The 22,908-nt window shown below is 33.9% G+C and overlaps 1 protein-coding gene across 2 annotated transcripts in view; it reads left to right on the top strand.

Moving 5' to 3' along the window:
* LOC106883037 (upstream-binding protein 1) overlaps window positions 1–22,369 on the top strand; it is a 47,452-nt gene extending 25,083 nt beyond the window's left edge. The window contains exons 5-16 of one of the 2 annotated variants that reach the window (XM_052966953.1): window positions 1,495–1,600; window positions 2,798–3,051; window positions 4,418–4,486; window positions 6,529–6,570; window positions 9,417–9,491; window positions 13,367–13,470; window positions 15,800–15,895; window positions 16,968–17,067; window positions 18,049–18,142; window positions 18,753–18,843; window positions 20,434–20,483; window positions 22,048–22,367. In XM_052966953.1, coding sequence (XP_052822913.1) covers window positions 1,495–1,600; window positions 2,798–3,051; window positions 4,418–4,486; window positions 6,529–6,570; window positions 9,417–9,491; window positions 13,367–13,470; window positions 15,800–15,895; window positions 16,968–17,067; window positions 18,049–18,142; window positions 18,753–18,843; window positions 20,434–20,483; window positions 22,048–22,229 — 1,263 coding nt within the window. In that variant the 3' untranslated portion in view covers window positions 22,230–22,367. Of the gene's footprint in view, window positions 1–1,494; window positions 1,601–2,797; window positions 3,052–4,417; window positions 4,487–6,528; window positions 6,571–9,416; window positions 9,492–13,366; window positions 13,471–15,799; window positions 15,896–16,967; window positions 17,068–18,048; window positions 18,143–18,752; window positions 18,844–20,433; window positions 20,484–22,047 lie in introns of both variants that reach the window. The other variant, XM_052966954.1, reaches the window with a different exon arrangement.
* The last annotated feature ends 539 nt before the right edge of the window (window positions 22,370–22,908 follow it).

Here is a 22,908-nt window from a genome sequence, read left to right as displayed (position 1 = left end):
CAACTCTTTGCATTCTGAGTTCAAATCTTGCGATGACCTTCTTGAGTGGGAGATGGAATCTGTCACTTACTCTAACACCTCCTTCTTTCACATTGGGTAGCTTTAGCAAACCCACTTACTGTTGCAAACATTTGGACTATATCTCTAGTCTGAAAATAACTTCTCTCTCTTTCCCCAGTTGTGGAGGCCATGTAGATGGTCCTGGGCATTGCCTTTCCTCTTGACTAAAAGATATACACACACACACATTATAGTAGACAACAAACTGGAATTGAAATCTGTTTTCACTTACTTTGACCAGAGAGTCCCCTGCCCTTCAGGTTTCAGTTATGTTGTAGTTATTAATCCAGACTTAATCCAGAGGATAGATCAGTACCCATGATCTTTGTAGAGTTTCCAAGACTTTTAGGATTGATATTACAGATGTTCAGTTTTTCATGTAAGGTTAGCACCTGCATGAAAATCATGTTCCAGTGGTAGGAGGAGGAGGAGATTCACAGGGTTGACTGTTAGGGAAACAAAAATTAAAGCAGTGGTTAAGGTTTTATGCACTATTGAATGCTGTGCTCTCATGTTGATTATACTTTAGATATGTATGGACATGTTTGTGTCATATTTATTCTTAAATCATTAAAAGCCTCTAATTTATTTATGATCTTGTGTATGTTATTTTTGTTATTTGATGTGCATTAACTGTTATCAAAACTTAAGCTATAGTTTATTTATATTTTGTTGTTGTAAACTAAACTGAGTTAATACTACTGAATCCTGTCTAATCACTTGCTTTATGAGCCAGTATTGTGTGTGAAGATACTTAGACTTTTTATTATATTTGTTGTTTAGATTTGTTGGCATTGCTTTTAGAGTTGAATAGATGTGGTTGTGTAGATAAGAAATTTGCTTCGTAACCACATGGGTCTGGGTTCAGTCCCACTGTGTGGCATCTTGGGCAAGTCTCTTCTGTTCTAGTCTTGGGCTGACCAAAGCCTTGTAAGTGGATTTGGGAGATGGAAACTGAAAGAAGCGCTTTGTGTCTGTGTTTGTCTCCCACCACTGCTTGACAACTGTTGGTGTGGTGTATTTATATCCCTGTAACTTAGCAGTTCATCAAACGAGTTTGATAGAATAAGTACCAAGCTCTTAAAAAAAAGAATCCTGGAGTTGATTCATTTGACTAAGATTCTTCAAGTCTGAAACAAATGAAATCATTTGTTTCAGCCTTTTTCTAAGCCATCTAAAATTATAATTGCTTTCTTTTTCTAAGCCATTTAAAATTATAATTGCAATTAAGGTGCTGAACTATCAATCCAAAAGTTATGATTTCAAAACTGCATCTTAGTTTTGCATTGGTTTTTTGATTTTGATTGTTTTATTTTTATCTTTTATCAAAGTCTTTGCAATAAGTTTTGTTTCATCACAAGATTAACTAAGTTGACTAAATAGTTCTTTTGTTGAAATATTTTTCCAATAATTGGATGATTTTTTTTTTGGCAGAGCGTTGTAAAAGTCTGCTTCCATGAACGTCGTTTACAGTACATGGAAAAAGAACAATTAGAATTATGGCGCTTAACCCGACCAGGTGAACGTTTATTAGATATTGGTGAGTTCATTTATTACAAATTTTGTACAAATGACTACATTGTCTCTCTCTCTCGCTTGTGTCATGCCATATTCATGCCTTTGACGAATCATGGCTTGTTCCTCCTCCATTTATTTCTATCTCTCACAACATCACACAGGTCTTTCTTGCTCTGTATGTCCAATCTCTTCTTCATCCAGTCAAACATCTTCATTCTCTGTCTTCCTCTCGCTCTCCTTCCCACCATGTAACACTCCATTCTGTCATTCTATCTGAGAAAATGACCAACAAATCTTCACTGTCTCTCTCTGATAGTATCCATCAACTGTCTCTTCACTTTCATCTTCTTCAACACTTCCATATTTGTCACATTTTGGAGGAACCATTTGCTAACACACAAAGCTGTGAAAATTCACTTGAAATTTAAATTTATTTCATGAGGTGTCAAAATTTTATTGCACAACTGACATAATGCAACACAGTGTCAGTGATCAAGTAGCAGTTGTATAAGGAAAATTTGAAACACCATGAAATAAATTTTAAGTGAACTCAAGTTTTAAGTTTCATTTAATAGCTCTTCTATGTTATTTTAACTTCAGTTTCTACATACAGTCTTAAACCAAGACTTTTGCTAGAAACATTAGTGTGCCGGGCGAAATGCTTAGCAGTATTTCGTTTGCCATTATGTTCTGAGTTCAAATTCCACCGAGGTCGACTTTGCCTTTCAAACTTTCAGGGTTAATAAATTAAGTACTAGTTACGCATTGGGGTCGATGTAATTGACTTAATCCCTTTGTCTGTCCTTGTTTGTCCTGAACGTTTAGCCCCTTGTGGGCAATAAAGAAATAAGACTTTTGCTAGACAAATACATAAAATTAACTTTTTAATTTTTATTTGTTTCTGATCTTAAAGACATGTAAGTTATTTTGCTATACTGTTATTGTCACAATTATTTGGCAAAGGACATTATTTTACTTCCTTGAGACCTATTGCTTGAAATTACAGTAGTACCTTGGTTTTTGAACAAGGTGCGAATCACCATTTTGGTTGATAGTTCAATTTTTTTATTGTAACCAACTCTAACCCCACCATGCTCCAACAGTTCATTTTCAAATATTTGAATTTGCAGAACTATATCACCCATGCCAACATTAAAAAAAAGAAATGAAAATATGGGACCATATTTTTAAAAATATCTTTTTTCTGTTTTATTTCTAGATATCCCCTTATCATATGGTTTAATAGATGTTCGCTTAGATCCTAATAAGTTAAATGCAGCTGAGTTTATTTGGGATCCTACAAAAGAAACTGGAATATATATCAGAGTTCATTGTATTAGCACAGAATTCACCCCCAAAAAGCATGGTGGTGAAAAGGGGGTTCCATTTCGAATTCAAGTGGAATCTCATACATCAGAGGATGGTGAAAGCAAATTACTTCATACTGCTTCATGTCAAGTTAAAGTGTTTAAGGTAAGAGTTAAATAATTTTCTTAATAGAAATTTTTTTTCTAACCTCGAATACAAACATAACTTATGTTGCTATTTTTGTATGGTTATGATAAGTCTTTTCATATGTAGAAGTTAGTGTTATTCAGAATATCAAGACTTGATACCAGCTAATAGGTTTGTTAGTTTATATACACAATATTGTATTTACTGACTTTATTTATCATCTTCTTCCTCATCATCACTGCATTAGCATCTACTTTTCCATGCTCGCATGGGTATGATGGAATTTGTAAATCCAAGAATTTAAAGTTCTTTAAAGTAAATGTGTAATTTATTGACACATTTGATTAAAATAGTTGTTTTATTATTATTATTATTATTATTATTACTGTAGAACAAGTAGAAAGATAAATTTTATTCAACGCATAGATACTGAACAGTATACATATAAAGGATAAAATCCTTTTCTCTTTTTTAAAAGCAGAAAATTTGTCGGCATTGAACACACATCCCTCCAATATCCAGTTGCAATGCTTTACCATTTAAGCTAAACTGCCTGACCGCCAAATTCTTCTGCAATTTAAGAAGTTATAGAATCATCCAATTACGCTAGATGTCGTATAGGTTACGCCGTATGTAAACAAATAAATTTGTTTTCGAAGCGTTGAAATGTATTGTAGAACAAGTAGAAAGATAAATTTTATTCATCGCATAGATACTCAACAGTATATATATATATAATAATTATTATTACTATTATAGAAAGTGTTGAGCTGGCAGAATCATTAGCACTCTGAGTGAAATGATTAGTGGCATTATATTCTTAATTGAAATTCTACTTAGGTCTACTTTGCTTTTTATCCTTTTGGAGTTGATAAGGTATATACCAGTTGAGTACTGGAGTTGATGTGATCAACTTACCCACTTCCCTGAAATTGCTGGCCTTGTGCTAGAATTTGAAATCATTATTATTATTATTATTATTCAGAGGTCAACTTTGCCTTTCATCCTTTTGGGGTTAATAAATTAAGTACCAGTGAAACATTGGGGTCAATGTAATCGACTAGTCCTTGCCCCCAAATTTCAGGCCTTGTGTCTTTAGTAGAGAGGATTATTATTATTATTATTATTATTATTAAGGCAGTGAGCTGGCAGAATCATTAGCATACCGGGTGAAATGCTCAGCGGTATTTCGTCTGTCGCTAACGTTCTGAGTTCAAATTCCGCTGAGGTCAACTTTGCATTTTTATCCTTTCGGGGGTCAATGAAATAAATACCAGTGGAACACTGGGGTTGACATAATCTACAAGCCCCTCCCCCAAATTTCAGGCCTTGTGCCTATAGTAGACAGGATTGTTATTATTATTGTTATTGTTGTTATCTTTAGCCCAAAGGTGCTGACAGAAAACACAAAACAGACCGAGAGAAAATGGAGAAACGATCAGAAGCAGAAAAAGTAAGATTCTTTTGTTATTTTCATTCTTAAACTTTACTAGTTTGCTTTGTATTTACCTTATTTTAATTAATAGTTACTTTAGTAGCAATATGTTTGTGATATAACATTTAAATGTGAGTGAAGTATTTGATTAGTTTTTAGTTTCTTTTAACTTTTGCAAATTTTAAATGTAGATTGTTACTAATAACAATTTTATTTTATTGTGATTCATCATCATCATCATCATCCTTTAATGTCCAGTTTTCCATGCTGACATGGGTTGGACAGTCATTTGTGATTCATTTGTGTAAAAAATGGTATAAAGGTTTCATGTGTATATATTAGATATAAATCATATCTTAATGAATATGTGACTGACTTTCTTATAGCCGATGGTATACTACCACCTGTAGAAAGGAATTAACGTGTGTAGATTTTAAGAAGTCTAGTATGACTTCATTAGACTAATATATTAATATGCTAATATGTTTACAGTGGCAAGGTAGTGATCTGGCAGACACGTTAGCATGTCGGGCGAAATACTTTGTGGTATTTTGTCTGTCTTTATGTTCTGAGTTCAAATACAGCTGGGGTCGACTTTGCCTTTCATCCTTTCAGTCGGTAAATTAAGTACCAGTTGCCCACTGGGGTTGATCCAATCGACTGCCACCCCCCACCCCCCCAAAAATTTCAGGCCTTGTGCCTAGAGTAGAAAAGAATATATTTACAGTGGCATTCTTTTAAGTTGTTGGCATTTGGAAGGGCATCCAACCATAGAAACCATGCCACAACAAACAACTGGAGTCTGGACAGCTTCCAGCTGGCCAGATCCATGTTAAACCGTCCACCCCATGCTAGCATGGAAAGTGGACGTTAAACAATGATGATGATGATGATGATGCTTACAATCAATAAAAAGGTAATGAACTGGCAGAATCATTAGCTCACCGGGCAAAATGCTTAGTGACATTTCACCTGAATTTGTGTTCTGAGTTCAGATTCTGCTGAGGTTGATTTTGTCTTTCATCCTTTTGAGGTCAATAAAATACATACCAGTTGAGCGCTAGGTTTGATTTAAGTGACTTATACTCTCCCCTAAATTGCTGGCCTTGTGCCAAAATTTAAGATCAATATATTACAATCATTAAAGCTTTGTTTTTGTTATTCATTAAGTACCAGTAGTTGTTGCAATGTCAAGATTTTATCACATTGTTGTTTAATCCCAGCTAAGGCCTGATTGGTTAGACTTATGATTAAAAGCATTGTAGTTATGATGATATTGTCTCTTTTAGGAATATCTAGACTGACATTATCTAACTTGTCCTTCCCTTTTTAAGTTGGTTGGCTATGATGTTTGCGTGATTTAGCTTTCTATTTCTAGGCAGTTTGGGCAACCACATAAAACTCCACATTTACTTGTGTTCCATTGTGTAATATCTTTTTTAAAATCTCTTTTTAATGTTTGTTTTCCATGCTGGTATGGGTTGGACTGACAAGATCTGGTAAACTGCAGAGCTGTGCTGAGCTTCTGTGTCAGCTTTGGCAAGTTTTCTATAACTTGATGCCCTTCATAATGTTAACCAATTTAGTGTGTACTGGGTACCACTAGCTCTAGAGACATTGCTGAGTAACTTGCAAGATGGAAGAATGGGGATAAAGGGAAAAGAAAGAAAACTCCTGCTACTAAGTGGAGAGGAGTATTTGATAGGAGGAAGTGGTCTTATGCCAGGTTTTGAAAGGTTAAAATATGATATAAGGACCAGCACAGGTGTCTTGCTATAGAGATACATGACCACTTCACATCACTAGGGGTGGATGGGAGTAGTTTGGAAGATGATGGTACTAGAGGGTACTATCTTCTACTAAGGTACCAGAGTAAACTGTCAGTACAAGGTGAGCATAAGAAGGGATCCAGATAATGGATTGGGGGTGGAGAGAAGGTGGGTAGTTGTATGTGAGTGTGAGGGGATATGGAAATCTTTATGGTTTTCTTCAATAGTATTTTCACTTAATTGGCAACTAATATATTTCAAAGTTAATTGTTTCTTTTGATTTGATTGCAGGAAAAATACCAGCCTTCCTATGAATGTACAGTACTCACAGAGGTTAGCATTAAATATTTTTTTTAACCAGTCTCTAAAAATGTCCTTTTTTATAAAATCTACTTTGAATGCAACATAATTCACCTTGACTCTATTTGGGATAAAATTAATTTTTTCTATAAATAAAGTTCTTTTCTTTTAATGTTTACTCCATAATATTTTAATTTAGCAATTATTGAATTGGGTGCATAGCTGTTTGTGTTACAAGCCAATTGTTATGTCTTTAATTAAAAAAAAAAAAAGTTTTCAAGAAAGAAAGGTACTTGGGCATCATTTCTTTATTTAATTTCCGTGCCTGTTTTTGATACCTAATAAGTATAAAATAGATGTTTTTTTTTCCTTGCATATTTGGTTCATAAAAATTCTAGAATTTGTGAAGAAATTTTACATGTAATATTCTTGCTGTCCTATCTTCTTTCTTTGTTATATATTTCAATTTATTCTGATATAATGCAAGACAACTACTTCAAAGGTGTTTAGTAATAGACTTGAAATTATTCCATTATTGGTTTGTATTTTAATACATTTTTGACAGGTTTTGTTTCTAGTGAGGCAACTTTTCTCAAGTTTTTGCCAACACTATTTTGTATTTTTCTGCTGTTGATAAAGTTTAAATTGACAGTTAATCATACAACAGAGACACAGCCCTTTTATTATTCTCATTTCAGTCCAAAATTACAATTGTAAATCCCATGAGTGGCTTGTTTTATTATCAATATATATATATATATATATATATAATGGTTTTTCTGATAATAAATTTTCTCTTCATTGGGTAATGAATGGAATTACTAGAAATTTTATAGCAATGGAAGCTAAAGGCTCCTCTGTAACATTATTAAAATATTCAATAATGACATTGGCATAAAAATATTAGTATACCAAAATGGTTATCCACTTTAGGTTTCTCATTGGAGCCATTCCATTTGCTAATATTCATCTCAGATGAAAGATGGCAAGCTGGCAGAACCATTACCATGCCAGACAAAATCCTTACTGGCATTTCATCTGGTTCTTTATGTTCATATGCTGTTGAGGTTGACTTTGCCTTTCATCCTTTTGGGGTCAATAAAAGAAATACTGGTTGAGCTCTGGGGTTAATATAAACTCCCACCCCCAGTTGTGTGCCTTCTGCCAAAATTAGAATATTCTTGGCAAAAGAATGTGCATCATAAGATACAATATAGAATACTTTATACATCTTGTGTCTATGTAATTAATTATTAATGATAGAATTCATTGAAGCCTGACTATATAATCCTTTAATGATTATCCTATATAATCCTAATGTTTTATAAAGGTTCTTAAAGCCTTTAAAAATAAGATTCTAAGAACTTTATTAACTTAGTTAACAATACATTAAACTTGTATGAATTTGTATAATGTGTAATAGATATGTTTTACATAGTTTCTGTATGGTTGTGTGTCAAACAAAATCTTTTGAGGAAACTTGACTATTTCCTTGGGGTAATCTTATTTCCTTTGAGGAAAACATTACACACACAAACACTCTTTTGTCCTTCCTGCACATACTGCTGTTTTCTTATCTTTTCTTTTTGCTTAATATTAGTAGAATTAGATGAATTTTTTTTCTTTTGGAATATGTATTTTAGCAAGTGAACAGTTTTCCATGTGACTAAAAATAGAACCAATATTGGAGCTAAGTCCACCAAGTCATACAATGAAATTATATTGTAGCTTACAATAAAATATTTTGTATATAAACTTTGTATATAAACTTTGTTTTGTGTTCATAAAATATACATTAAGAATTAATTATAATTTTAATAATTATTACTTCTAAAAACTTTGGTGCTGAGCATTAGTACTGATCTAACTAGTTTATGGTGTATTTGTTTGTGTTTCTGAAAATTGTTGAGGGGGCCTAGGTTGAAATTAGAAGCTCTCAGAATGCCCTCATCATCAGTAGTTTACAGTTTTAATTCAAGAGCAGAATAATGTTATAGTCTTTGAACATGTGGTAAGTGCCTATATCTTCTCAATTCAAAGATGGAGTAATATATATATATCCTTATGGAAGACTGGGATACTGTTTTCTCAGTTGTGCGCCTCTGCCTAAAAGCATCAATCTTTGTGCCATGTCGATTCAAGAAAGATTTTTCTTTTTTAAATATTAATGGTCAAAAAAATCAGTTCAGTTGATTGTTGAAATTGTTAATTTAGTGTCCTTATGTGGTACTATATGGTTCTGAATTAAAACCTTACTGGAACTGACTCTTCCTCTCATCCTTACAAGGTTAATAAGCACTGTTATACAGTAATTATATTGGACTATAATATTTTGGACATGAGCGATTGCAATGACTATACCTAATCCAAGCATGTTTTGTTGTATTTTAGTTGTTTATTGTTCTGTGTTTAAGCACTGTTAGGTTTGACTGGCTTTTGTCTTCCTGGGGTTAATAAGATACATACCAGAAATCTATTGATTTTGATATAAGCACCCATATCACTTCTATATCCCTTACAAAACGGGTTTTTTTCTTTAGGCAGCCTTAGTACTTTTTGTCCTTTCCGTTGTGATATTTTATTTTAATCTTAATACATATTATTAGATTACCTTGAATGTGGAAATACATATTAAAAAGTTAAAATTCATTGATAATTTAATAATATAATTTACATTGCATATTATATAACAAATATTTTGTGTAACATAGAATATAATATATATTTTTATATAATATGTTTAATCCAATATATTTTATATAATATATATTTATATCTATATACACATGCACATACACAGTCTACTTCAAAATATGTTTGTTTGTTTGTTTGCTTTTTTTAAATATGCGTCAAAGTTGAACTTTGGAAATTTCTTGTAGGTCCCCTCTCGGAGGGTTCACGTCAAAAAAGAATATTTGTATACAGATATGAACAGCTCTGAGAATGGGGGGGAGGTAAGCAAATTTTGTAACTCACTATAATATATAATTATTATAATGACCATCAAATTTATTTGAGATATTTCTTTTTGAATGAGTTAGCTTACCTCTGTTTCCTTTCCTTTCATGCATTACACATTCATCAATTGTATTTCCAACCTAACTAGCTGTTTTCCTCTATTTCCCATTATTATATATTGCATATATCAGCCAAGAAGGGTTCATTCAGTTTAAAATCTACTTAGAGAATACTAAAATCCAAATGGGTCTGGCCTCACTTGAGTTTTTTTTTTTTTTTTTTTTTTTTTTAAATTTTTTTTGCTGTTCCTCTCTCCTTCAACCAACACTTTCCTATTTTGTCACTATTTAAACATGGCTTTGTCATTTGTATTTCATATGATGAATCCTTACATAGCAGATAATGAGCAGTCAGGTTTACAGCCTAATCTCCATTCTTGATTGAAACTAATTCACTCATGTCACTAATGTTTGAGGAAAAAAACAGCTCCTTTATCTCTATATTACTAATCAATAATTAGCAAATATTTATGATTATGGAAAAATAAAATAGTTCCATTTTTTTTTAATACTTGCATTACATAGAATAGTAATTTATAGATATTTGTGATTCAGAAGATTAAAGACCTTACAATTTGCTGTCATCATTTAACTGTCTCACAATGAACTTGATGCAATGTACAACTTTGTGTGGATTATGTTTTCTGACCCATATATAATTTATTCTCACCCATGAAAAACTTTAATTACTATGCATTTTTATAATCTCTAGAAAAATCTGTATGCCAACAAAATTGTACTGATGATATTAGTTTCACGGTCTAATTCTTAATTGAAGTATAGATTTCTCAAAGAATATATTTGCATTATTGTATAAATATAAAAGATCAAAGAAACATATATGGCTTTATTCTGTTTATTAATACATTGTAGATTTATTTTGAAAGCTTTCATTAAAGCATACATCTATATCATTTTGGTTGTTTGTTACATATCATGAAATTCCAATGGAAGCACTATAAAAGCATTCTATTCCTGAGAGGATCTTGCTAGATGTGCAGTTTTTTTTAAATTAAAAAATCAGTGTATTTATAAATAAATAAAATTAATAATGTAGGTTGGATAGGGTATTTGTGTTTCCTGACATTATCTTGGAACATTATTAGAACGATGAAGATTTTGTTGATTTTAATGATATTTTGATAAATGTTTGTCATTTTAGTCATTGAAAGTTGGAAATTGAAGCAAATTATTTTGTTTCTAAGAACAAAACTTTATTTCCAAAATGGTTGAAATTAGTTCCTTTATTTTGCATTGAAGATACCATTTTAGACATGTCTTTTTCTTTTAAAATCTTTAAAATAAATTTCCTGTTAACTCTTCAACTTTATTGTAATCAGTTTACCTTCATTCATTTTAAATGTTTCATAGTTATGTAAATGTTATTAAGTCCACTCCTGGATTATTTTCTTAACATGTTAGCTAGCTGTCCTCTATTGGGATCAAATCTTATATAAAATATCTGGGGCTGGCATTAGCAGTAACATGTCTTTTGTTGGGGCTGGGAGATTGATCAGCATCATCTTTTATTTAAATATTTACTCAAGGCTGATGGATGAAAGGGTGTGATTGATCGTGAAATGGCTGTATTTAAAGTGTGATGGCTTTATTTGAAGTGTACGTTTAACCATTCCAGCATGAAAAATTTGATGATGACAATGTCTTTTATTGAATGTTTGCTATATTGCCAATCCAGGAATTATCTTTTATATATTATACTGTACAACAAGAGAATGGTGATATCCATCAAATATGTTATATGAATTAAAGATGCTAATTTAAATTGAGCTAAAGTAGCTGGTTAAAATGTTCATAAGTGCAATGGAGATGTGATGAGATCTTGCTTGTAAATAAGAGCTTGCTGGAAAAAAATTCTAGGGTCACTTTAGAGAGATGGATTTACAAGAAGTAGACAAGATTTAGAGAGAGTAAACAATATGAAAAGATTTGCAACTCCTTCTTTAATCATTATCATGACCAATTTATGTCTACTTTCCATGCTGTCATGAGCTGGGTGTGTTGTCATGTTCCAAGTCAGTTCTTATTTAGAGTTTCTGCTTTCCTAGATAGGTTAAATGATCACATCTTGCTCGTGTTTCATTTTTAGCTTATTTTCTATAGCTGGATGCCCTTCTTATCACCATCCACTTTACAGTGTCTACTGAGTGCATTTTATTGTAGCACTAGTGCTACAGAAGTTGCCATGTCTTCGACAAGACTAAAGGGTCCTCTCAACCCGGTGTCATCTCCATTCATTTGCCAACCTCTGTACAATGTTCTGGCAGTATTTTATTGCAGCACCAGCTCTAAGACTGTAAAGAGACATTAAAAATGTCAATAATAGTTCTGATTTAGATTTCACTTTATATATTCAACTTCTAGAACTTGAAGCTATAGAGTAAAACAAATATTTTAGCTTTGTGATATTTATATATTGACATTTAAAATCTTCAGCTAATAAAAATTAAACCTGTTAGCACCCTTTCCATTTTTAGAACTTTACACACTGTCGATTTTAACCAGCCTTTGATAAGTCTTCTACTTATTTTGACTTATTTTTTTTGGCACACAGCCACTTTTCTCATTAACTTTTAATTCACTAATTGAATACAAATTTATTCAATTTAATTTACCACTCTACATGTACTATTAATTTTGATGAGTAGTATAGTGTATGAAATATTTGAAAAATGGTGAAATAAAGAATGAAAATCAGAAAAATAAGATACTAAGGCATGTTAAAATCTTTCATATGCCAGATTAATTTTTGTTTAATGGGCTGGTTTAAATTTGAAATCAGATCTATTAGCATATAATGTGACTGACATTAGAGAAGCAGACCTGCTCTAAGAGTCTTTGCTCCAATTACGTATCCTGTTTTAGAAATGATATTAAACCTCTAATCAGTTGCTATAATATCTGATACCAAGCTAATCAATCTGCTCTACTAATCAGACTTTAAATGAAGACATGGTTATATTGTGTTGCTGTGGAATAATAATTTTGTATTGAATAATTGTTGAAAAGTTTTCAGATAAGCATTTAGTCTATATACAGCTGTGTGTTAAATTGTGTTCAACAAATTTAGTCTCTCTCCTACTTATGTTCTTTGTTTTCATAACTGGAAATTAATTACCATTTCCACATTATGATAATGTGGCCTATATCATAGGGAAGTAAAGTCATCCAATCTTTGGTAATACTGAGAAATACTATCAAAAAGTGAAGATGCTTCAGTTTCTATCTAATTTCAATCTATATTGTAACAGGATATATTGTAGCCATTCTTCTTGATTATTCATAATGCAATTAAGAGGTTCTAGGTATTCTGTTTTATTGGAAACTAAATTTCCATTTACAAAGGATTTATCATTCAAAATTTCAGCCAATATATATGAATATAGTCTGTTTTATTGAATACTAAAATTTCATTCACAAGATAACATGATAATATATGAATTTATTCAGTTACAATCTCTTATTAATATCTCAAAGGCTAGTTCTTTGTGTTGCTTTAGTATCTGGTACATGAGAGAATATTTAATGTGCATGCATATGTGTTTGATTAGACATAAAGTTTGGCAAGCCAAGTTTACAATCTGGTTTTAGTTTCCAGTTATAGCTGTTTCCCTTACCTTACATTGCTAATATCATGTGGAAAATCATGAACATCAGATTTTTATTTTCTTCTTTGATAATATTAAGGCCTTGTGCCTCAGTAAGGAATCTTCATTAACGTATTTATATGTATTGCATTAATCCGTTGATGCTTGTCTTTACTAACCTTTCAAATTTTTTCTATCTCTTAACAGATTTCTTTGGAGCAAATCATCAATGCCCAACTCAGCAGTTTTGCCTTAAGTCCTGATGCTTCATTCAGTAGTCTAGCCAACAGTAGCACCTTGTCAGAAGTGAGGTTAGTCATTTGGTATAATTGCTGTAAGCCTGGCATTGTTTTTTAACTTCTGCACATTGTACTAACTTCCATTGATTCTGTTGGTAAATATATTTTAAAGCACAGTGTTTTCAAATATGTTATGTAATTAATGTTTTTGGCTATACCAATATCTTATAGTATATTCAGCTCTGGATAATTTCTACCATATCACACTATTTTATACTTGATTTTAACTGAAAAGACTGGGGTGCAACTTATACATGGAACAAAACTGAAACTGTGAATCCATTCATCTTCTCCATCCATTATTCCTGGGAGAGTCTTAAGGTACCTCCTCCACAGAGTCCTCTCAGCTGGATTTCCAAACATGACCAACCGAGACTATATATATATATATATGTATATATATATATTTATATATATATATATATATATATATATATATATATATATATATATATAGTCCAACTGTCTTGTTTTTTGTCTGCTCTTAGATTTCCTGCTTGATTTGAAGAATCTGTCTTGCAGTTTTTTTCCTGTGACTTTCTAATCACATGCCTGTAGTATTGGAGCTGTGACCTCTCAGTGTGAAGAAGTTGTGGCTTGACTTGGAAAGACTCCCTGGTCTCCAAGCTACACACCTCATTGACTTAATGTTACTCCTGTGACCCTTGAGAGGAATCTCATTTGGCCGCTTGTATTCGCAATTGTACTCTTTTGTTCATTACTCTACATTCATGACCATCATAGGTGAGGATAGGCACAAAAACCAAATTGAAGATAATGAATTTATTTATTTTTTTTTAAATATGAAAGGAAAAAGTTTTGTTCCAAGATCTAACACCAAATTAGGAGAGCAATTTATATGAGTAATTACAGAGCATATATGGTATACACACCTGCTGATGCCATGTAAAAAGTAACCAGTATACTCTATAAAGTGGTTGGCATTAGGAAGGGCATCTAGCCATAGAAACTGTGCCAAATCAGACAATTGGAGCTTGGTGTAGCCCTCCGGCTTGCCAACTTTTGTTAAACTGTTCAACCCATGTGAGCATAGAAAATGAATGTTAAATGATGATGATGGTGACATGAGTAAATACGATATATTTTAACGTGCAGGCATGGGTTAGAGGTTTCTAAAGATTCAGATATTTTCATGAATTTTATAGCTTATTCTTCATGATTAGACTCCATTCTTAACTCCAACACTTCACTTCATGGCAAGGTGAGAAGTATATCTATTTTCTAGCCAAGCTGGAGCAATGAAAACAGTTTAACTGAAGATATAAATAGGTTGCCAAAGGCAAAGTTTTCATCATTCATCTCTAGTTTAGTAATATATGTAAGTGATATATGTTTGTGAAAGTAAAAATATATTAACAAAATCTATTGAGAATATATATATATATATATATTAAGAAAAAGTGAAATGTGGAGATTAATATTAGCACTAATGATTTTTGTTTTTCATTTGATACATGTTAAACTCATGTGGGAGGAAACATAGTTGGTTGAGTTAATCTTAATATACTAGTATGTATTTTATAGTCAAACTTTGGATGAAATGCCAAGTTGACTCATGCTAAAAGCATAAAACATCCACCATTGCTTACTTTATTACATCTGCCTTTGGTTTTAACATGAATTCCACACATACAACTGTCTAGGAAATATTTACTGAGAATCTTTATCATCACTATCATCATCATCCACATTTCCATACTTGTTTGGGTCAGATTGAAGGTAGATTTTGTATGGCCAGATGCCCTTCCTGTTTCCATTCCAAGCAAAGTCATAATCCCCTTGTCTGTCAAACAACAAACAGCCTGGACATATTTAGAAGCCTTTTTGCTTACAAAGATTGCACAATATTTCAAGATATATCAAGAAACTCAGATATGCTTTTGTGGTTGACTGGAAGCGTACAACACCACCTTTATTGGATAGTGAAGCTGTTGTTTTTGTTTAGGAGAAACTCACTCCTACAAACATGCACTGCCTGTGCCAGCATGAAACGTGGATGTTAACTGATGATATTAGGTGTATTTGTATCTGATAGGCTTCTTCAGTTTCTGCCTACCAATTTCACTCATGAAGTACTGGCCATCAGTACCTAATGCCACTCACACAGTGGGACTGAACTTCTTAACCACATGGCCATGCCTGCATGTAGGAAATTATCTTTTGATGGACTTAACCAGCAAGATCCTTTTTGCAGTGTTCATTTCCTTATTTGCAAACAATTCATTGAAAAAAAGAAAACCTTAAGTTAGGAAAATATTTTTACAATTGTAACTTATACTACGACTGTTACTAATGTTGTTGTTTCTCTTTGTATTTCTAGGACTCCACTTGGCATGGGCCAACCACAAGTATGTACAGTAGATTCAGCCATCATTCAAACTAGTACTCCTAAAATTGGAACTTCAAATACCTCAGTGTAAGAACACGGTTATGTTTTCCAATATGTTTGTTTGTATGTGTGTGTGTGATGTTCCATCCCAAATTGTGTATACAATGCAACCTCTATTTCAACTATCTTTCTCTATCAGTCACATCTGGCAAAAAAAAGGAGATTCCAATAATGGGTAAACCAGCAGATGATCTGTGGTTTGGACAGTTCCACAGTCACAGAAAGTGGATTCAATATTTTATTCCGTTTCACTTTGGTGTCCTTGATTAGACCAAGTCCAACAATATTTCCAATCTTTCAATCTAATTTTATCCATAAAAAAAAAAACTGGATATAGAAAGAAACATGTTATGATATCTACAGCTGTTGAAGTCTACAATAGATTAGTCTAATGTTCATAGAGTAAATGTTTTATATTCCATTGCTAACACTAGAGTATATGTGGCAGAAACATCACATTCTCAGTGGTATTGTTCACTATATTACAACATGAGAGCCTTTACAGGGTTGCATGACTTACTAGAAATAGCAACCAAATCTCATGAATCACACTCTACCATCTTAAATATGGAAAAGACATGTTGGATAATGTACTTCTTGACACATTCTTAAAAAGATAGGTTGGTTACTAGGGCTAAGCTGGGGCTACATGTCCAATATCCTATTAGGAAAGATAATCATATAGTCAATCATTATAGCTGACCGTTGGAGAGTTATTGTGAACATGGTTTATCTTTCACAAAACAACACAGCTTTACTAACGTCATCAGTTGTCCAAACAATTGAATGTTTTGATCAAAAGCATTCAAACTGTGACCACCCATTCTTTTTATGTAAGCAGGGTTCACACTATTTGGAGTTGTGGCTCCTATTTCAAACAAGTCACATGACTGCAAAGAGTTTTTTTTTTATATATAAATTGATTAGATATTGTAGTGGTACAGTGAATGTTCAATATTCCTACCTTCCTAGCCTATGTAATTTACTAAAAGCTAACTTTCGTCATATTAAAAGAAACCGAATCTGTCTTGTTCTTAAGCTACAACCATAAATATATGCTTGGGGTAGCCTTTTCTATTTAAGAGTTGTTTTCTTTCAGGTCATCTGCTAGCAGTCTCAATTCTCCTACATCTGTGACTGTTCCTTCACCATCCATTAACCAGAAACCACCGTCAGAAACATCTGAACCTGTATTTCAAGTTAGTTTGTACTTCTTTTATATATATATATATATTCATGAAATTTACTGTCAATTTTTTCCCTTCTCCCTGCCCATAGTATTATTCTAGTCTTTGTAAACCCTTTGTACTTAAGGGCCATGTCTCACTCACATGTAGCATTTCATTTCACCTACAACCATCATCAGTGCTCTTCACCTTGATGGAAAAGCCCTTTATTGCCAGCAGAAGTCATAACGCTCTGAACATTTTCCAACCTGTTCTGCTTCTAGAGCAACAACTCCCAATACGAATCAGACCACCTACATAGCAGAAATTATTGACTTCTTCTAGGAAGCCTTCTAAGCTGTTGAAAGAATCTATTTCCTATTTGCTTTTCATACTGTAGACCTGTCCCATATGTAGGCAACCTTTTGCTGCTAACCTACCAATGATTCCTCTACATCTCTTGTATGTCCACTGTTTACACTATGCACACTGGTATTTCTGCCTTTTCTTTCTCAGCCTATTGAGCACAATCGTTTCTTCAATGGCAGCAAATTCTTATCTTCTTTCCCATTTAGCATAACTTAACCCATATTCATGCCATATTCCTGCTATAGTGGGAATAGGTTAAACATTATCTCTGCCAGATTCCTGATAAAGCAGTAATGAACAACATGCATAGAAACAGATGTAACTAATTCTGTCCATTAGTTTGCCTGTAATTGTTACTCTTGTGTTGTAAATGCAGCAATTTATTATTTTTTTTTTGCTCAGGAATCCAGACGGAGGGTAAAGTTAGACACAGGGGCTCAGGTCTGAGAGGGTTAACTCTTGGTTAAGTTTACTTAAAGGCTCTTTCAGAACTTGCTTCCACGTCTGAGTAAAATACCATTACCAGTTTGATAATTTTCACTATTTTGACTGTGTTTTTTAAGAGTTGATTTGTAGTTTGTCATTAAAAGCAAGTTGTATATATGCTAAATATTTCTTACTTGATCAATTTCCTTTCTTCCATAGGCTCTTACAGGGGAAGCAACTGCTCAAGATGTCACGACATGGTTACATCAGAATAGATTTGTCAGTTATGTGCGCTTATTCCAAAATTTTTCAGGTAAAAAAAAAAGGCTTTTATTCTTGAACTTTCTTTATGATTATGTTTAGTAAGCCATACACACACAAGACAATATCAAAAAGTTACATCTACAATTCACCATCATGGACTGTTTCCTTGTAACTACACAACTATGCATGCATCCGGCACTTGTGCTGGTGGCACGTGAAAAACAACATTCGAGCAAGGTCGTTGCTAGTGCTGCTGGACTGGCTCCTGTGCAGGTGGCACGTAAAAAGCACCACTTGAGTGTGGCTGTTGCCAGTACCGCCTGACTGGCCTTCGTGCCAGGGGCATGTAAAAGCACCCACTACACTCTCGGAGTGGTTGGCGTTAGGAAGGGCATCCAGCTGTAGAAACTATGCCAGATCAGATTGGAGCTTGGTGCAGCCATCTGGCTCGCCAGTCCTCAGTTAAACCGTCCAACCTATGCTTTGTACATCATGTTGGTACTAGTGAGATCATCAAGAGACTCAGTATCTTAATTTTTTACTTTTTTTAAAATTATGTAATAGTTACTTGTGGGTGTTTATTGTATTTTACTTCTGAATAACAAAAGACAATTGTGTATTAAAGTACCTCAAAGATCCTTTTCTGTTTTATTTTACAGGTGCTGATCTTCTTCGCTTATCAAGGGACGATCTTATACAGATATGTGGCCTGGCAGATGGCATTAGATTGAATAATGCATTACAAGCCAAGTATGACAAGATTTTGTTTAATTTTGCATATTTATTTATCTCAACATCACCTCCATCATTACTACTATTGTCATAAGCGATGTTATTACACAGTTTCCAGAATCTGAATGAAATACCATGATCAGTGTAATCAACTATATCTTCCCTTGTAATTTTGTTTTCATTACTCTACCTAGACATTCCTTGATTTAGATATTTCCCCAACTGTCTAACTATAACAGTTGCAGCAGTTCTTTTTACTTAGTGCTTGGCTTGTCTTCACATTATACATTTTCTTCTTCTAAGTAACACAAACTCTAACTTTCATTTCTGAACTTATGTCTGCTACATAATCAGTCATACAATATCTTTTGTAACAACAGAAAAATCTCTGTTCAGGAATGGCAGTGCTTCATTAATGAATAAATAGTTCTGTTGTTTTAGTAATGAAAGGTCCCTTTGTAATATACTATCATTTTGGATGTCAGTTTCCTTTTCCCTGAGCCCTGTTCTTATAAGCACTTACATAGATTTCTAGGTATCGCAAAGTTTGACTAAAATGATTTCAGATATTGATTACCTCTAGCTTAGTCCTAATTAACCAGATCTTCCTTTTTTAAAGTGATAGAATATGATTTGTATGAGATTTAACTATTATTTCTAGCAGGTAAAGTGGTCATGTAGAGCAGTCTTGGTCAACTTGAATTACATTGCAAGCTACTTTAATCACAAAGTTTTTTGAGGGCCGCTTGTATACTGACAGAATTAAAAACATTTTGCTTTCTCATGCTATCATTATAATAATGAATGAATGATTGTTGATTCAACATCATCATCATCATTTAACGTCCGCTTTCCATGCTAGCGTGGGTTGGACGATTTGACTGAGGACTGGTGAACCAGATGTCTACACCAGGCTCCAATCTGATTTGGCAGAGTTTCTACAGCTGGATGCCCTTCCTAATACCAACCACTCCGAGAGTGTAGTGGGTGCTTTTACGTGCCACCGGCACAAAGGCCAGTCAGGCGGTACTGGCAACGGCCATGCTCAAAATGGTGTATGTTACATGCCACCTGCACAGGAGCCAGTCCAGTGGCACTGGCAACGATCTCGCTCGAATGTCTTTACATGTACCACCGGCACAAGTGCCAGGAAGGCGACGCTGGGCACAGGTGCCATCACGATTTCGCTTTCGCTTGCCCCAACAGGTCTTCGCAAGCTGAGTTTTGTGTCCGATGGAGGAGACATGAAATATTATTGTTGCAAAAACAGTATTATCTTTCTTTTTTACTTTTCATTACAATCTTTAATTTTTGATTAAATTTTTTAAATGTTTGTTTAAATAAACCCACTTCAAGAAAGTATCAAGAGGGCTGCAAGATAAAAGTCTGTGGGCCGCATGTGGCCCATGACCTCAGGTTGGCCCAGCTCTGATGTAGTGGCTCCTTTTTTGGTTTATCATTCTCAATGTATTGATTGCTATGAAAAAGCAATATAGTACAGAAGAGTACTTAATTCTGTATGATCTGTAAACTAATATAAGTTCTGCTTATTTCAGTTTCATTCATCTTTTTATTGAATAATTGTCCTTGTTGTTCTTTCTCTTTCAGATGTGTCAGGCCTAGATTAACGATATATGTTTGTCAGGAGGGGGACCATGGTAAGTATATTTTGTTGTTTAACCTGGTATCAGTACTGACCTTAGTAGACCTATGATCAGATGCATTCCAGCTATGGTCACACTATATATTCCTAGCCTAGTAAACCTCAGATTAATTACATAAGCCAATGAGTGTCCTAATTTTTATGGTGCTAGATTGTGGCTTATTTATTTATTTCGTATCATGCTTTGTGGCAGTTGTGTCATTGGTTTATAGGTTTCCACGAGGTCAGTCCCTAGTTTATTGCATTCCTCATGGTAAGAGTAACAAAGGAGTATCTAACTCAATGCAGAACAAGTTTCTCAGAGTTTCTCAAAAAGCATGCTTTGTTTTTAATGATGTCTGTATCTCCCATGATGATAATGATGATGATCATCATTATTTAATGTCTACTTTCCATGCTAGCATGGATTGGATGTTTTGACAGGAGCTGGTAAGGTCAGGGGCCATATCAGTTTTCATAGTCTGTTTTTTTTTTTTCTTTTACAGTTCGATACCTTTCCTAATGCTAACTATTTTATAGAGTGCGCTGGATGCTTTTTATATGGCACCAATTCCAGTACTTTTTATGTGGCACCAGCACCAGTGTTTTCTACATGGCACCAGCACCGACAGGAGTCACCAAGTACCTTCTAAGACAAAATCCCCTTAACTGGGAGTGGTGAGTAGTATTGAGTGGGTGTGGCTTTTGCACCAGTTGAGACATTTGAAGTATAGAGGGACGATATAGCTGTCTTGTTGTAGAGTAGTTACATGGATACCCCAGTTGGAAAAGAAAGAGTGAGTTAGTAGGATAAAGAGAGATAGAGAGAGATAATGGTGAACGTGTGTTGGGACATGCCCTCGAGAGACATTGGGAGTGGCGAGAAAAAGTGAGGTGATATAGACACTTGGGCTGGATGAATAGGCAGGATGAAGTGACTAGCAAATGATGGAGAGAAATATAGGGGAGGTTTGGTGATGGGGTTTGTTGTGTTTATGTGAAGGCATTGAGGGCAATAGCAAGATGTCTCTCTCACTAACACCCTCTTTATCTTACTAACTCACTCTCCTTTCTTTGCCAACTGGAACTACTTTATAGTAAGATACCTATATCGTCACTCTATACTTTAAATGTCTCAACTGGTGCAAAGCCACACCCACTCAGTATTACTCACCACTCCCAGTTAAGGGGATTTTGTCTTAGAAGGTACTTGGTGACCTCTTTCAGTGCTGGTCCCATGTAAAAAGCACCCAGTGTGCTCTGTAAAATGGAGCTGTTATTTTAACGAGTTGTGTCTATTTATCTCTGGATGAGATACATCTGCACCACCAGATGCTCCTGAACCAGTTGCTGAGTGTCCCACCCATGAGGGATCGATGCTAGATGTGTTGAAACAATTGTCGTGATTAATAATAAATTCTCGTATATTCCATCTTCTGTCTTTCATTTGCCATATATATATATATATATATATATATATATATATCTCCAGCCATCTTTTCATAATAGCTAACTCTGTATCATGCAGTATACAGAAATGTAGAAATAACTCTTGTATAAAATTTTTTAATCTTTTTCAGTTTATCATGCAGTATTCCTTGATAATCTAACTTCAAGGGAAATCAAACAGAAGTTAGCTGATCTCTTCACTTTAGAATTCCATAAAATTTCAGAAATACTTTGGCAAGGACCTTCAGGAATCCATATAGTTTTAAATGATGAGGTAAACATTCTGAATTTCTATCGTGATTTCCTACTGTAATCAGGTTGACTGAGGCAAGTTGCATTCTTCCAAATTCACAAAATGGAATGAATTTACATGCCAAGTGAAGAAGAAAATCCTAACATTTCTGGGAATGAAAAGTAGTGATCTGTAAAACGAAGTAAAATAGCATGTGTTAATATAAGGGAGTAGATCTAGAAAGGGACATAAAAGTGGAAGGAAATAGCAAATAGAGAGAAGGGAGAAGAATAATGGTTCTGTCATTGCTTACTTTACTATCTTTGGTGAGCACATTATGCGAATGCAAGACATTTTGACACTGCTTTTTTTTACTCCCCTTCAATTTTACATATATTTTTTATCAATTCATTTGATTTTTGCTATTCTTCTAGGCCATTACTCTTTACTCTTTACTCTTTTACTTGTTTCAGTCATTTGACTGCGGCCATGCTGGAGCACCGCCTTTAGTCGAACAAATCGACCCCAGGACTTATTCTTTGTAAGCCTAGTACTTATTCTATCGGCCTCTTTTTGCCGAACTGCTAAGTTATGGGGATGTAAACACACCAGCATCGGTTGTCAAGCGATGGTGGGGGGACAAACACAGACACAAACACACATAAATACATATATACATACACATATATACGACAGGCTTCTTTCAGTTTCCGTCTACCAAATCCACTCACAAGGCTTTGGTTGGCCCGAGGCCATAGTA

This window comes from Octopus bimaculoides, chromosome 4 (genome assembly GCF_001194135.2).
Source record: "Octopus bimaculoides isolate UCB-OBI-ISO-001 chromosome 4, ASM119413v2, whole genome shotgun sequence".
NCBI lineage: Eukaryota > Metazoa > Mollusca > Cephalopoda > Octopoda > Octopodidae > Octopus > Octopus bimaculoides.
Note: the sequence above shows the minus strand (reverse complement) of the source record. Positions and strands in the feature narration are given on the sequence as shown.